Source organism: Mesoplodon densirostris, chromosome 10 (assembly GCF_025265405.1).
Source record: "Mesoplodon densirostris isolate mMesDen1 chromosome 10, mMesDen1 primary haplotype, whole genome shotgun sequence".
In the NCBI taxonomy this organism is placed as follows: Eukaryota; Metazoa; Chordata; class Mammalia; order Artiodactyla; family Ziphiidae; genus Mesoplodon; species Mesoplodon densirostris.
Genome location: NC_082670.1, coordinates 84,263,393 through 84,279,658, shown reverse-complemented (window position 1 = coordinate 84,279,658; position 16,266 = coordinate 84,263,393). Strand labels below are relative to the sequence as shown.

The window sequence follows — 16,266 nt, the reverse complement described above, 5'->3', positions numbered from 1 at the left end:
CCTCCCCTGCCAGTTCTCACTCCTCCTGGGAATGCGGTGCTGAAAGGGAGTTGATTCAGTGTCCCTCTGATCTTGGAGTGACCTTTGTGGTCGCTCCTGTCCTGCTAAAAATCCTCTCTTGGTCCCTAGGGCCTGACTCCTGAATAAACAGAGACCCCTTAGTTCAGGGAGGAGCTCCTAGGAGAAGAATCTACCTTATGCCTCTCTCTCCCTGGGCTCCAGGGACATAAAGGGAAGTGAGGGGTACACAGGGAGGGCCCGGAGAGGCTGCCGTGCCATTTGCCTTTTGTTCTTGCCCTTCTCCTTTCCCCTGTTTCTTGTTCACAGCCTCTGTAGACAATTATCTAGAGGTTACTCTTGGAAAGTTCAGACTCAGGGCTCTCAGCCACCAAAGGTGAAGGTATTGATCGATAGACATCAGGATTCTTGCAGAGGTCCCTTCCCATCCCACAGTCACTGCTGGGTCTGCATTTTCAGCAGGCTCTCCCTACGGGAGGTTGGGAGGTAGGTCCCACAGCTCTCGGCTCCCATTCTGCCCGTTTAGCAACTGCTGTCAAAAGAGAGTCTCCTGGGCTTCCCTGGTGGCGCAGTGGTTGAGAGTCCGCCTGCCGATGCAGGGGACACGGGTTCGTGCCCCAGTCCGGGAAGATCCCACATGCCGCGGAGTGGCTGGGCCCGTGAGCCATGGCCGCTGAGCCTGCGCGTCCGGAGCCTGTGCTCCGCAACGGGAGAGGCCACAACAGTGAGAGGCCCGCGTACCGCAAAAAAAAAAAAAAAGAGAGTTTCCCTGTGTCGCTCTCTTAGCAACAGTGCCAGGTGACTCTCCCTTTGGCCCGATGCAGGTCAGGTGCCCACCCTTGAACTAGTAACTGGGCTGGGAGATACGGTGTTTATACTGGCCAGTGCTGGTCCAGGTGTGGCTTTAGCCCTGCCCAAAGCTCATGGCCCAAGGGTGGCAGGGAGATGGTGTCCCCCAGGGAAGTTAAGCCCTGTAACCAGGAGAGGGCAGAAGAGACTGTGAGACACAAGAGGGGCTATGGGAGGTTCCCAGAAGCAGGTGTAACAATATTATGTAAACGAGACACAGCCTGGGCACGGGACAGAAGTTACGCAAAGGATATGCAGGCTTATGGTGAGGTGATGTCTTGGACAGACTCCATCCAAGTTTTTCCTTACCATGAGCTGAAGTCCATTTTTTCCTTTCCACTAAACTGCTAAAGTAATTACCCTTTGGAATGCCAGGCACTGGTGATGGAATTCAATTCATTCATCCATTCCACACGTGAAGAGCCCCTGTGACGTACCAGGCCATGTTCCTGGAGATAGCCCAGAAACTTCATCGTACAGCTTCACTTTTAGTAATTAACACATGCACATATGTAGTGGCTCAATGTCGAGCAGTATCCATGCTGTGAAGAAAATACAGCAGGTACGGGTGGAGAGTGGTGGAGAGTAGCTTTTAGGGTGGACAGGAAGACTTCTCCATGAAGCTGCCATTTGAGCAGACCCCTAAGTAGACTGAAAGAGATGATTATCGAAGTCACAGTTAGGAACAAGACTTCCTGGGTATAGATCTCGTCTATGATTCCTAGCTCCTTTACATTAAGCAAATTATTTAACCTCCTCTGCCTCTGTTTTCTCCTCTGAAAAATGGACGTCATACAGTTGACAGGTTAAGTGAGTTTACATATACGCAAAGCATTTAAAGCAGTGCTTCTCACACCCTAGTATCATTATTGCTGTTTATCTGGAGGAATGTGCCCCAGGCGGAAGGATTCATGGACAGGCCATTTGCATTTAGTTTCTCTGCACTCAGAGCAAATGAGTTAAGAAGGACCTGACTGGGTGGAACAAAGGGGCTGACCTAATAGGACATGACTACTATTTACACAGGGGCCTGATCGTTGATTTATTGACATTTTATTCTGCTGCATCTGGAAGCCTGAGCCAAACCAGGGTGCTGTGTGTTGTATGTCATCACATAATAACTGAGCAGCTCGTCAGCCTCTTCCATGTCTCTTCTTTTCCCAGGAATCGACCAAGGTCAAATGACCTACGACGGCCAACACTGGCATGCCACTGAGACCTGTTTCTGCTGTGCTCACTGCAAGAAGTCCCTCCTGGGGCGGCCATTCCTCCCCAAGCAAGGCCAGATCTTCTGCTCACGGGCCTGCAGTGCCGGGGAGGACCCCAATGGCTCTGACTCTTCCGATTCAGCCTTCCAGAACGCCCGGGCCAAGGAGTCCCGGCGCAGCGCCAAAATCGGCAAGAACAAGGCCAAGACAGAGGAGCCCGTGCTGAGCCAGCACAGCCAGCTGCAGGTGAGCTCCAACCGGCTGTCGGCCGACGTGGACCCCCTGTCGCTGCAGATGGACCTGCTCAGCCTGTCCAGCCAGACACCCAGCCTCAACCGGGACCCCATCTGGAGGAGCCGGGACGAGCCGTACCATTACGGGAACAAGATGGAGCAAAACCAGTCGCAGAGCCCCTTGCAGCTTCTCAGCCAGTGCAACATCAGAACTTCCTACAGTCCGGGAGGGCAAGGGGCCGGGGCCCAGCCCGACATGTGGGCCAAGCACTTCAGCAACCCCAAAAGGAGCTCATCGCTGGCCATGAAGGGGCACGGTGGCAGCTTCATCAAGGAATGCCGAGAAGACTATTACCCGGGAAGGCTGAGGTCCCAGGAGAGCTACAGTGATATGTCCAGCCAGAGCTTCAGTGAAAACCGAGGCAGCATCCAAGTCCCCAAATATGAGGAGGAGGAGGAAGAGGAAGGGGGCCTGTCCGCTCAGCAGTGTCGGACCCGTCATCCGATCAGTTCACTGAAATATACCGAGGACGTGACGCCCACAGAGCAGACCCCGCGGGGCTCCATGGAATCGCTGGCCCTGTCTAACACAACAGGTGAGTTCTGTTTACCTGGAACACAGCGAGCGGACTCTCGGGGTGACCTGATGCCAGTCCTCAAGATTTTTGCGCATTGTGCCCGCCATGTGCTCTCATCCACCGGGTCGTTGAGGAAGGTGAACCCAGGTGTCGATGGCTTCTGTCTTTGAGTGGATTCCCTTTAAGCAGAGCCTGAGGCAGGGATTAGGGTGCCTGTGATGTGTTGAGGACATGCTCCCAAGGAAGGGGAGTGAGAGAAACAGGCTAGGATTGGGGGAGGAGCCAAGTGAAGAATGGTGTCTGGGCTGCAGTCTAGCTTCAGCCTGAGCCCACAGGGGGCTCTGGAGGATGAGTTGTACCACACAGTTGGTTGCTTCTTGGGACAAAGGGGCTGACGTTTTGCATCACCGTGTCAGTCATTGGCCCTGGGCTGCTGGAGAGTGACCTGGGGATAAGGATGTGGATGTGGGCACGGGGGCAAGACAGCTCCCATCAGCCAAAGGCAACATTCAGGAGAAGGGGTGGCAGTGAGCTGGAGGGGGGTACTCATGAAACGTGGTGCCGCCTGGGACATCAAAGCATCCATGACAGCTTCCATGGCTGTCCTGAACCCCAGTATCTCATTAGGGAGCTGGATTTTTTGTGGTTTTTTGTTTTTTAAAGAAGATGTTGGGGGTAGGAGTTTATTAATTTATTTATTTATTTTTGCTGTGTTGAGTCTTCGTTTCTGTGCGAGGGCTTTCTCTAGTTGCGGCAAGCAGGGGCCACTCTTCATCGCAGTGCACGGGCCTCTCACTATCGTGCCTCTCTTGTTGTGGAGCACAGGCTTCAGACACGCAGGCTCAGTAGTTGTGGCTCATGGGCCTAGTTGCTCTGCGGCATGTGGGATCCTCCCAGACCAGGGCTCGAACCCGTGTCCCCTGCATTAGCAGGCAGATTCTCAACCACTGTGCCACCAGGGAAGCTCAGGAGCTGGTTTTAATGTGTAGATAAAGATGAAAGAAATGGGGATGGACAAGGAGAAGGCAGGCAGGCTGAGAAGGACAGAAGTGTTGGGAGAGACAGACAAACAGACACTCCATTGACTATTCTGGCCAACCAAATTTTCCAGCTGTTTTCTGTACATGTGAAGACAATGTCAGTGTCCTCTAAGATAGCACTACTCAAAGTGTAATCTGAGGATCGGGGCTGTCCACAGTGCACCCCGAGATAAGTACTGAAATTGACAGTGTTTAGCAACTCTTAGAGCAGTGTGACATTGCTGTGACATCCAAGTGCACATCAAGTGGGCTCGTCTTATGGGTCCAGGTGCAGACCACTCAGGGTGTTGTAGACCCACGGGCGAGTTGTCTGTGGCAAGTGCTGGCTATGAGTCCTGCTCAGGTGGGTCACATATCAGGCGGCCACAATGGACTGAAAATTTAAAAACTGTTCCTTCACTACAGATAGCTTGGGAAATGCTGCTCTAAGATGCACTAAGTGTCTCTGCCCCTTGTTGGCAGGACACCAAGGAGGGAGATACACTTCTGTCCCTTACAGTAGAAATTCCCAGAGTCTAATGTGTCTGTCTGGGTGGAGATTGTGACAACCTGAGGCACATCAGCCCTGGATGGAAGGATGGCCACCACTCAACTCCAGCTGGTTGTTGCCACTTGCAGGGATGCTTATTTATTCAACTAAGAGTGATAGAGCTCTTGCCATGTGCCAAATATTGTTCCAAGCACTTGATAAATATTCACTCACTTAAATAAATCATCACAACCCTTTGAAAGGTACTCTTAAAATTCTCACTTCAGAGTTGAAGAAACTGAGGCACACAGAGGTTAAAGGACTTGCCCTTAGTCACCCAGCTTTTTTTTTTTTTTTTTTTTTGTGTGTGTGTGGTACGTGCGCCTCTCACTGCTGTAGCCTCTCCCGTTGCGGAGCACAGGCTCCGGACGCGCAGGCTCAGCGCCCATGGCTCACGGGCCCAGCCGCCCTGCGGCATGTGGGATCTTCCCGGACCGGGGCACGAACCCGTGTCCCCTGCATCGGCAGGCAGACTCTCAACCACTGTGCCACCAGGGAAGCCCAGTCACCCAGCTTTTAAACAGGGATTTGAACTTCTGCATGTGACCCCATAGCAGTGCTCTTAATTATTAACACCAGGGTACCAACCTAATCTGAGCCCCACGCTGTCAAATCTTCCAGTTTTTCCAAAGAAAGTTAAAAATGTGGATTTTTAAAAATGTGAAACCTGGGCTTCCCTGGTGGCGCAGTGGTTGAGAGTCCGCCTGCCGATGCAGGGGACACGGGTTAGTGCCCTGGTCCGGGAAGATCCCACATGCCGCGGAGCGGCTGGGCCCGTGAGCCATGGCCGCTGAGCCTGTGCGTCCAGAGCCTGTGCTCCGCAACGGGAGAGGCCACAACAGTGAGAGGCCTGCGTACAGCAAAACAAACAAACAAACAAACAAACAAACAAAAAAATGTGAAACCTATTGGAACTCTCTGCTGGACAAGCAAAATGTGTCTCTGAGCTATAGGATATCTATGCGGTGCGTTTTTAATTTTCATCCCCCTCCAATGCTTTCACAGCTGTGTTCTCTTTTGTCCTGGAGGACAGATAGCAGATATCCTTACCCCCATGTTTCAGATGACAAAAATGAGGCTTTGGTGACTAAGCACTTCGCCTACTGTTGTAGAAGTGAGCAATTAGTACAGAGTGATGACCACCTGGCTTCCAGCCCAGTTTGTGCTATTCTCGGAAGATTTATATGCTATAATTATTTAAGAGGCCAGGAGAGAAATGTGTAGTTCAGACTCTGAAGCAGAGTTTCTCAAGGCTAGACCACCTGCATGAGAATCACTGGCTGCTTGATGGAAACATGGACTCCAGGGCCTCCTCCCCAGGCCCGGTATATCAGACCCAATAGAGGTGGGGTTCAGGAACCTGCATTTTTTTTTTATTCAAACAAAGTCACAAAAATTATAATCATCCTCATCAGTTCACTCAGTCCCATGTAATTTTTTTTTCATCTTGATCTTTTGTTAGCACTTTGATGAATTCATCAGTTTTCCATTAGAGTTCTGAAAATGCTTATTCATTCAGTTCAGCAGTATAGTCAGTTACCAGAAACCCGTACTTATCAAGAGTCTTTTCCATGAATCAGGAACCTGCATTTTTACCAGCTCCCTGCTGGTGCTGTCTGAGAGCACTTGTTCCTGGGTTTGTCTGTTCTGACTTTATTGTCCTCACACTGTAACTTAGGAGGAGATCTAGGGCTTGGAGAATGTTGGAAAGGCCACACGGGTACATTTGAAGAACACACCGTCTCCGATCCTAAGGAAGAGGCCGGGTTGTTTATCCTTGAGATTTTCTACAGATCCTTGGGCAAAGCAACCAATGTCCCTCTGTCACTGAGATTTTTGGAAAGCAGCCCTGAACCGTGTCTGATAGAGCTGAGAAAAATTGCTCAGATCAGCACTGTCTGATACGGTAGCCACAAGCCACATGTGACTATTGAAATTTGAGTTAATTGAAATGAAATAAAGTGAAAATTTTAGACCCTCAGCTGCACCAGCCACATTTCAGGTGGTTACTAGCCATGAACTGAATTTTAAATTTCTTTTCATTTTAATCAATTTCACTTTCAATAACCATGTGTAGCTAAGCTAGAGGCTACCCTGTGGACAACACAGATGAAGGAAGCGAGCTGTTAGGACGGGCACAATTTCAACCCCATTATTAGTCTCTTTGGAAGTTCTCTCATGAGCTCTGGTTTTTCAAATTCTAACCTAACGGTTTGGAGTACCAATTCTAGAGTTACACTCCCTAGGTTCACGTGCAGCCTTCCTCATGTAGGAACTGTGTGGCCTTGAACAAGTTGCTTAAATTCCATAAGGTTCAGTGTCCTCATCTATGGAATCTGGTGAATAATAGTGCTTCCTTTGTAGGGTTTTTGTAGAAGGAAATGATAATACACTTAAACTCGTGAATACAGTCTTTGGCACATATGACTCTCTCTGATGGTTACCTGCTACATTTTATTATTATTTCTCTCTCATCCCAAACATACTGGTGCATGGTTTTGGCCTCTAGGGATGTTTTGGATTCCGGTATCTCCCAGCATCCAGCAGGTGTGCAGGTTCGCACTTTTAGGTTTGAAACTGCTCCTGAGGATCCTCTTTTTCCTAACCAGCCTGAGAAGAGCATGAGAAATGGGACTAAAGAAAGCCATTTTGTGCCCCTGTGTTTCCATGGATCTGTCAGACACATCAGTGTGGAAGGGAGATGGTAGCTAATATTCATAGCACTGCTTCATTGTTCATCACTGGAGCACACCCTAAATAGCCTTTCACATCCTAGGCTGGACACACGTCACCAAGGACATGGTGTTGACTGGGCTTGGTAATCGGTCCTTTTGCTGCTGACCCTCACTGTGGCACTCAAATTTTGCTAGAAAATTCAGTAGTCTTTTGAGAAGGCAGTGTTCTGAACTGTGTGTCTTCAAACCCTAGAATCCCAGTCTGTGAGTGAAGGTACGTGTCACCAAAGTCTTAGTCAAAACACCTTGATTCTGCAGCGAAAGCTAGATTTCAGAATAATGGATTTTTTTCCCCTCTTTTATGGCCAGTAACTTGTTATTAACTAAGTCTGCAGTGTTTAATCTGGCACGAAGCATGATCTTTTTGTGGGCAGCATTTTTCCTTAGAACAGATCTTAGAAAAACAGGTAGCCCCAGTGGCTGGCCAGCCTCAGATCTGGCCTTTGACACCTCCGGTTTGGTTTAGAAGTGGGAGTGTACTGTCCCTCCCTCCTTCTTGGCAAGCACAGTCCATCCATTCTGCTCACACAGAGTGCATCAGGCCGGCACGGTCACCATTTGCATCCCCACCATGTGGAGTCTTGCAGAAGCTCTTTAACCCTGCCATTGCCTAAACATGCCTCTAAAGCCGCTTGCAACCCGGGTGATCATAGTATTAGAAATAGGAATAACAAAGTCAACAACAGCTAACATTGCCAGGTGTTTATCATGTACTAGGTACAGTTCTAAGCACTTTGCAGGAACTAACTCACAACATCCCTGCGAGGTAGATACAGTTATTTCCATTTTACAGGTGACTTAAGTGAGACACAGAGAGGCTAAGTAGCCCAAGGCCACACAGCTTGGAACTGGAGGAGCAGGATTCAAATGTGGGCATCCTAGCCCCAGAGCCTGTGCCCTTGACCACTGTGTCATGGCAGAAGTGGATGATGATGATGTGGATGATCAGTGGTGATGATCGTAACAGACCACTGACTATGATGTGACATGGTAAAGACTTCATATATAACAGCTCTTCCAATCTTCATGACAGTTCTGTGAGATAAGTCTGATGATTATACCCATTTTACAGTTGAGTACACTAAAGTTCATAGATGTCATGACCTCCCTACAGTCACCACTGATGGCCAGGACCTGAACCCGGGTGTGATAGTCTGCAAAGTCCTTGCTCTTAACCTCTTTGATCTGCATCCTCACAGGAAGGGTCGTCTTCCTAGTCAGGAGATTGGCACAACGACTCTTTGCTGAAGGGACAAGGATTCCTTTCCCTGTTGCAGCCAGTTTATTGATATGTCTGTGAGGCTCGGGCAGGGCTAGAGGGAAGCTCTCAAATGAGAGCTGAACAGCAGAGGCAAAGGTGGCTGTCCGAGGTGATGTGCCTGGGTTAGACGCAGGAAAGACAAAGGAGACTAGTGCAGACCATCTGGAGGCTGGCCTCTGGGCAGGAGGCACTGATGGGGAGAAGACCACAGCTGTAGTGCAGGTTGGGGTCTGGGTTCAAGTCTCACTGGGGCAGGTGAAGAGCTGGAATTGAGACTGGTTGCCTCAGGCAGAGGCCATACCAGAGGACAGCTGGAGACTGTCAGCTGGTCCCCAAAAAAGGGCCCTGTGGACAGCGATGAGGCTGCGAATAGGGCTATTTCTTGAGGATCAACCAGATTCTGTAAGGAGTGGTTGGGTCAGAGAGAACTGGGACCTATAGGAAGGAACTGCAGATGTGGATGGGAGCGAGGGAAAGGGAAAGGTGGTTTCTGTTCATTCATTCATTCATTCAGCCAGCAAATGTGACTTGAGTGCCTGCCTCTGTGAGTTACAGCACAGTGAAGGAGAGCATGGGCTGTAGACCAGTTGGCCAGTTGGAGATTGGACTTTGTGTTTTAATACCTATGTTACGCTAGGCAAAACTGGCTTATCTATTCTGTGCCTCACTGTCCTCATCTTTTTTTTTTGGACCGTGCTGCACAGCTTGCAGGATCGCAGTTCCCCAACCAGCGATTGAACCCCAGGCCACAGCAGTGAAAGTGCCAAAACCTAAGCACTAAGACCACCAGGGAACTCCCTCACTGTCCTCATCTTTCAAATGGAATGCCAACAGTGCCTTGAAGAGTTGTTGTGGGAATTAAATGAGTTAATTCCTACAGAGAATTTAGGACAATGCCTGACACCCTCTAAGTTACTATTAGAGATTATTCTTAGGAGGTGCCATGGCCTGTTCAAGGTACTGGGGATGCGATGCTGAGCTAAAGTGGACATGGGCCTTCCCCCCCTGCACATTACAGTCTAATGGAGTTTAATACATAGTAACCATCTAATTGTACCATATAAATTTGCATCAGTGGTAAATGTGGGGCTAGGAGGGTATACAACGAGGGCTATAGCTAAGTTAGGGAGGGCAGAGAGGGCATCCAGAAAAAGTGATGCTTAAGGGGTAAAGGGGAAGGAGCATTCCGGGTAACATGTCAACATGTGCAGCGGTCCTGTGGTAGGAGTGTATGGCAAGTATAAAGATCTGGAAGAAGGCCCTGTTGCTGGGTGAAGCACAGAGAGTAGTAAGGCTGGGAAAGAAGGCACAGGGGGATGGTGCAGAACCATTTCAGATATTTTAAGCATTTGGGCCTTTCCACTAAGGACAGTGGAAAGCCCTTGAAGTTTCAGGCCAACAGGGAGGGGAAGTGACATGATCAGATCTGCATTTTGAAAAGATGGCTCCGGCTGCTGTGTGGGGAACTGATTGGAAGAGGGCAAGTGCTGATACAGTGAGACCCATTAGGAGGCCATCCAGGACCGTGCAGCCAGGAGAGGAGGTGAAGGTGGCAGCCCCCAAGGTGTAGACAGAGCAAAGACTGAAATAAGAGGATGCAAGTGATGGTGACCTAGGAGAGGAAATTGGCAGAGCTTTCAGTGCCCTGGGGGAATGGTCTCAGGAGACAGAAGAGGATCGATTTGAAAACATAAAAATGGATCAAAGTTTGCCTACTCTGTGATTTTTGACCCAGGCCAGCATTAGCAGAAAGTACACGTGTCACTGGCCTGGATATGCAGACACACAGTAGGAGCAGAGAGGCTTCCTGCTGTCGTTGATCAGTGTTGCACTGTTGTGGCATGTCCACGCCCTTATTATTTTTTTTAATTGAAGTATAGTTGATTTACAGTATTACATTAGTTCAGGTGTACAACATAGTGATTCAGTATTTTTATAAATGATGCTCCATTTAAAGTTATTATACAAAATAATGGCTGTATTTCCCTGTGCTGTACTACACACCCTTTTCACTTACCGGTTTTTTTTTTTTTTTTTTTTTTTTTTTTTTTTGCGGTACGCGGGCCTCTCACTGTTGTGGCCTCTCCCGTTGCGGAGCACAGGCTCCGGACGCGCAGGCCCAGCGGCCATGGCCTTCGCGGCATGTGGGATCCTCCCGGACCGAGGCACGAACCCGTGTCCCCTGCATCGACAGGCGGACTCTCAACCACTGCGCCACCAGGGAAGCCCTCGCTTACCAGTTTTATACATAGTATGTGTCCACGACTTTAACATGCATCACCTACATACCTTGACAAGGGAAGCTTGGTTGCATAATACCGGGGCGTATTGATTGCTAGGGGGTAATGGGATAATTTTTCAGCATTTCTGGCAAGCAGGAAAAGGCGGAGAAAACCTCAGTTTGAGGATCTGAAGTAACAACCCACTTTGCCAAGAATGTCTGCAATGTTTTTAAATCCTTGTAATGCGAAACATTTTTATATTTAATTTGAGGCAGGAACGTTTCTCCCGTCCTTCTGCATAACTTAGATATCCATCCTCTAACCCGATTTCTCTATTAAAATTGTTGGGTAAAACCTCCTAACCAGCTGGCACCCATTACTTGACGGCTTCCCCTCAGACGTGCTCATAAATCACATGGCCCAGATCTTCCTGATCATTTCCTCCACTGGGGAAGATGTGCAGCCCAGTCTGGAATTACAGATTTGAAAACCTAGAACTCACCTTGAATTTTGTCAGTTGGCCCCAGAGCCAGCCCAGGATCTACTTGGGAAATGCATAAGGATTGTCTTTGTTCACTGGAATTAGAGAACTCTTTTGTTTGCAAGCATCAGAATCCCAACTCGAAAGGGTGTAAAGAACCAGGTTTTGTTTTTAATTAAGTAACTACAAAGTTCCCAGATTTTTGTTCCAGATCCATGTGCACAAATGATGTCATCAGGATTCAGCCTCTTTCCTCTCTCAGTTCTTGTTTCCTCCACACTGGCTTTATTCTCAGGCAGCTCTTCCCAGAGGCAGCAAGGAGAGCTCTCAGCAGCTCTAGGCTAATGTCCCTTAGCATCAGGTCAAGGGGAATGGGAACTGATCTGTTTTAATAGTGTCACTGAAAGTCCCAGAATTGAGTTGCATTTGCCTAACTTGGGCCACCCTCGGAGGGGTGGAATCAATGCTCTTTGGCCAAGCCCGAGTCACATGTCTATCCCAGGAACTAGGCAATGGGGTCAAGGTCACCAGAACTGTAGGGACTGAGAATGGAGATGGGGAGCTTCTCCAAGGGAGATCAAAGTAGCCTGTTCAAAGGAAGAGGGATTGTGCTGCAAGAAGGTAAAAGCCACAGGTGTCTACTTCTGGACCACAAGTATCCCACCCATCTGGGGCTGACCACACCCCACCCCCACCCCTTGATCTGGTTCCTTCCTCCAAAAGCCCTACCATTTAAACTTGACATCAAATGTCCATTACGTATGTCAGCCATGTTTTTCTGGAGACACAGCTCTGCTCTTTGGGGCATGTCCCTGTGGTGATTTTAATGGGCAGGTTTCAGATGGTTTGAGGGACAGGTTGGATGGTACCGTGTTGAGGATGTGATTCAGGAATGCTTTCTGACTGGTCTCATAGGGTGACTGCCTCTGTGCTTCTCGAGGAAGCCGTGCCCTCTTGTTGGCATTTCTTAGCTCTGAACCAGGCTCACAGACCAGGGACCAGATGAAAACCAGCAGAGTGAATGTCATAGGAGAGTCTTTTTGTTCCCTGTTTCTTTCTGAGTCAGCGTTTTGGTGTGTGGGGAAACAGAGGACATTGTCAGAGCCAGGGGTGACAAATGCGGAGCAGTGGACAGACGGGACAGAGCCCAGCCCACGGTGGCTGGTGCACCCCTGCTCCCTGTCGTGGTCTCGCTGACATTTTCTGGGTCCAGAGAAACTTTTCCAGCGTCCTGGTTGTTGTTTTTTTATTAATTTGTTTATTTATTTATGGCTGTGTTGGGTCTTCATTGCTGCCCGCAGGCTTTCTCTAGTTGCGGCGAGCGGGAGCTATTCTTCATTGTGGTGTGCGGGCTTCTCATTGTGGTGGCTTCTCTTGTTGTGAAGCACGGGCTCTGGGCACGTGGGCTTCAGTAATTGTGGCACACGGGCTCAGTAGCTGTGGCACACGGGCTTAGTTGCTCCGCAGCATGTGGGATCTTCCCGGACCAGGGCTCGAACCCGTGTCCCCTGCATTGGCAGGCAGATTCTTAACCACTGCGCCACCAGGAAAGTCCCCAGTGTACTGGTTTTTAATAACCACTCAGGAGGCTTATTTATAATCTCCTTGGGCATGAGCAGTCAGCTATGCTGAGAGTAAGGAACCGTGGTTGCTGACAGGAGAAAAAAGATGGCTGATTTTATTCATTTTATTATTGAAAATGCAATGCTGGAAAAATGGGTCTAGGGTGGAGGCCAGGGGGTGATGGGCTTTTCAGACTGGTAAAAGATTTTACAGAGTGGATTTTTAAAGAATGAGCATACATTACTCTTGGAACCTTTGAATTTGGGAGTCTCACATGGGCAATGAGCTAGCTCTTGTCCACTTGAAAAATGGCTTTGAAATACAGATCTTTAGGGTTTATGTTTTAAACTATCGACAGTTAGGAAAATGTAAAAGAGAAAAATTGAGAAAAGTGATAGAAATAGGGAACAAAATATCCCTACGCCTATCACTGGACTAGTGCTAATATTTTGGTGAATTTTCCAGTTTTTCCCCATATACTGGTATATCATTTTTTTCTGAGTTGTAGGCATACTGAATATTTTGTCCTGAATTTCTTCATTTGCATTCTATTATCAGCTTATGTTCAGAGCTTTTGTAACCATCATTTTTGATGACTGCATTAATATTCAGCTGAATGACTGTTACTACGACTCTGGAATTGGACACTTAGGCAGTTTCCAAACTGATTTTTATTCAAATCTTGATTTGAATAACAAAACATAAACAAAACATACTTTTTTGACCTTCCCTTTTCTTATCAACATAAACCTAAATATTTTGGCTCAGCGGCTCACCAGATCCTTGACCTTCTCAGCTTGGCCACTTGGGAAAGCATTTTAGCATCTCCTCCACAGAGTGTTCTGGTGGCAGCATGAGGTCTATCAGCAATACTGTGCCGCCCATCACCTGTCTTAACCCTCTTCAACCCATACATGAAGTGTGTCCCAGAGCACTGGAAAATTAATATGATTGAAACCCCACTTCCTAGTAATGAGCCATAGGGAGCCAGCTTTTAGGAGAATACTTCTCCATGTAAATAGTCATCCATCCAATCTATCATTAGAGTCATCCAGGGACCACCTACATTACATTCCTTTGGGATGCTTGCCAATAATGCAAATTCTTGGGCCCCACCCCAGACTCACAAACAAAATCTCTCAGGGCTCAACCCTGGACTCAGGGTTTTCTAACACGTGCTCCCGGAGGACTCTCAGGCCCACTAAGTTTGAGGAAGGGCCACTGAGCTAGAGATACCCAGACTCCTCCCCTCATCACCTGAGTGATCAACCATCCTTACCATTTCGTCTATGGCTGGAACGTTCATCTATCCTACAGTGCCCTTTTTGCATCTCCTCTTAGCCCTGAGTCCAGCCTCCTGTGTAGACAAAAGAAAAAGTAGATCATGCTTGTTCTGAAAAGCTCTGAAGATGTCCCTGATAACAAATCACTCTTGGTCCAGTAAGTAGCATTCTAATGAGTCAAGAGCGCATGATCTGAAACATATGGGTGGGGTAGTCCTTGATTACATAGTATGGATTAAATAGGAAAGAAGGTAATACTTGCCAAGTGGTTTTGGTATTTTCACAGGATACAGCAGAAAAAGTGGGCAATAAAATACTCTTCAAATAGGGCCAGTTTCAGTTCTAAATCAATGTGAAACTCAAAAGGCCATGAAACCAAAGTTTCATAAGAATAACTTTCAGCAGCCCTCCAGTTTTTTACCAGCATCATCTTGAGAGCACCCATGTAGCTGTCTGTGTGCGTGTATGTGTTTTTTTCTGAGCTCTCTTCTGCCAGGCGGCTCCTCCAGCCTGCCCTTCCCAAATCAAAACCAGACCGTGACATGTTTCTGCGAGGCAGCTGTCACAAATCAGGCTGAGCAAGCAGGCGGGGCACCGTCTAGAAGATAAAGTCTCTGTGTCCCAACACAAAATTACTAAGAAAAAACCTAGTGTTTTCTTTGGTACAAAAACTTTTAACAGCTTAAAAACGTCATGCTGAATTACCCATCCACTTAGCTAAAGATTTACGGCATATTTCTTCCTTTTTTTTTTTTTTTTTTCCTCTGTTCTGGAAAATCATGTTTCTCAACTCTCAGCTGCCCAGGGTTTTGGCATTCCAGTTTGCAGACCATCCAGCCCCCATCTTCTCCTTTCTCTGTTTTTTTCCCCGTGTACAAGGAGTGGAGGCAAAAACGAGCTCATTTTGCTCCTTGCAGAGTAGAAACTGTCCTTCTGTGCATTTCCATTCTCTGGACCTTTCCTTGGAGCAGATCCTTGACTCTCAGCTGTGCCAGGTCTGAGGGATGCTTGTTTCTTGGGATCAGCCGTCCTGCCCAGTCACATCTGCATCCCTGAGAGTGTTCAGTCCAAGGACACCTGTGGGGACGTACTTTCGATTCTGACATTGTGAGAGCATCCATAGCAAGGATTCTGTAACTGCCCAACAGCAAGCAGTCTGGACCTCGCCAGGGTTTCTCATCCAGGCTGGAGCAGACTTCCAGTGGCTGCCCTTCAAAGCGGATTTAAAAGGGCAGAAAAGTCCGTTTCAGGCTTTCCGTGTGTCTCTTCCTTGGGAGCAGATTGAACTCAGAGCTGAAAGAGAAGTGAGAGGAGGAGAGAACAGCCTAGAACAACTCATCCTTTTTATTTCTTTTGATACTGGGTCCTGGGTAAAAAGATCAGGGGGAAACTTCCTTTGCCTGAGATGCACATTGATGTACAGACACTGCCCCGGGGTCAGCATGATGGTCTAGATGAGTGACTCTCAGTAGGGGCAGGTAGAGGTGGGGAGGGTGGGGATTTTGCCACCCAGGGGACATATGGCATTGTTTGGAGACATTTTTGGGGTACAGGGTGCTCCTGGCTTCTAATGGGTAGAGGTCCGGGAAGGTACTGCTAAACATCCTCCAGTGCCTAGAACAGCACCTTCCCTTCCGGCAGAGAATTAATCCTGCCTCATGAGCCAGTCAGTGGTGCCAGAGTTGAGAAAGCCTGGTCTAGACACAGGGAATTCGATTAGAAAGCATCAGCCCCCATGAAAGCCACTGAGAACCACATCTGAGGAGGTCACGATGTCACATGAAGGGGTGGGTCTGCCTGGCCTGGCATTTCAGAAGCCCTCTCTGTAGCTGAAAGAACCCTTTCTGCTTCTTGGTCTGACCCCAGCCACAGTGCCCAGTGAGTCTTAACGGTTTAAGGATCAAACCAACCTGGTTGAAATCCCATCACCACTGTAGCTGCGTGACCTCGGACAAGTGGCTTAAATCTCTCAGTCCCTCAAATTTCTGCCACACGGGGCTGTCATGGAACAGGAGGTGATATGCAGAAAGCACTTAACTGCATGCCCGGCACTTGGCAAACTCAATATTTGAGAGTTATTATTACGCTTATTATCAGGTGCCCCAGCGCGCTGACCTCCTGTCTCTTTCCTTTTAATTCTGTCTCAGCCCGTTGCTCATTTGCCAGGGAGAAGGGGGATTGAATGGAACTCAGACATCATTATCATAGACAGAGATGGAAGGAGAGGGCCAGGATCAATAGAGGAGCCTGAGATCTGGTGGTTCTG

General features: G+C 48.4%; 1 protein-coding gene across 4 annotated transcripts in view; it reads left to right on the top strand.

The window, feature by feature from the left end:
* PRICKLE2 (prickle planar cell polarity protein 2) overlaps positions 1-16,266 on the top strand; it is a 363,924-nt gene that overhangs the window by 311,393 nt on the left and 36,265 nt on the right. For all 4 annotated transcript variants that reach the window (XR_009533534.1, XM_060109418.1, XM_060109419.1 and 1 more), the window contains one exon: positions 2,032-2,904. Coding sequence is in view for 3 of the 4 variants with exons in the window: in XM_060109418.1 (XP_059965401.1) it covers positions 2,032-2,904 (873 nt within the window). In the remaining variant the exon portion in view is untranslated. The remainder of the gene's footprint in view (positions 1-2,031; positions 2,905-16,266) is intronic.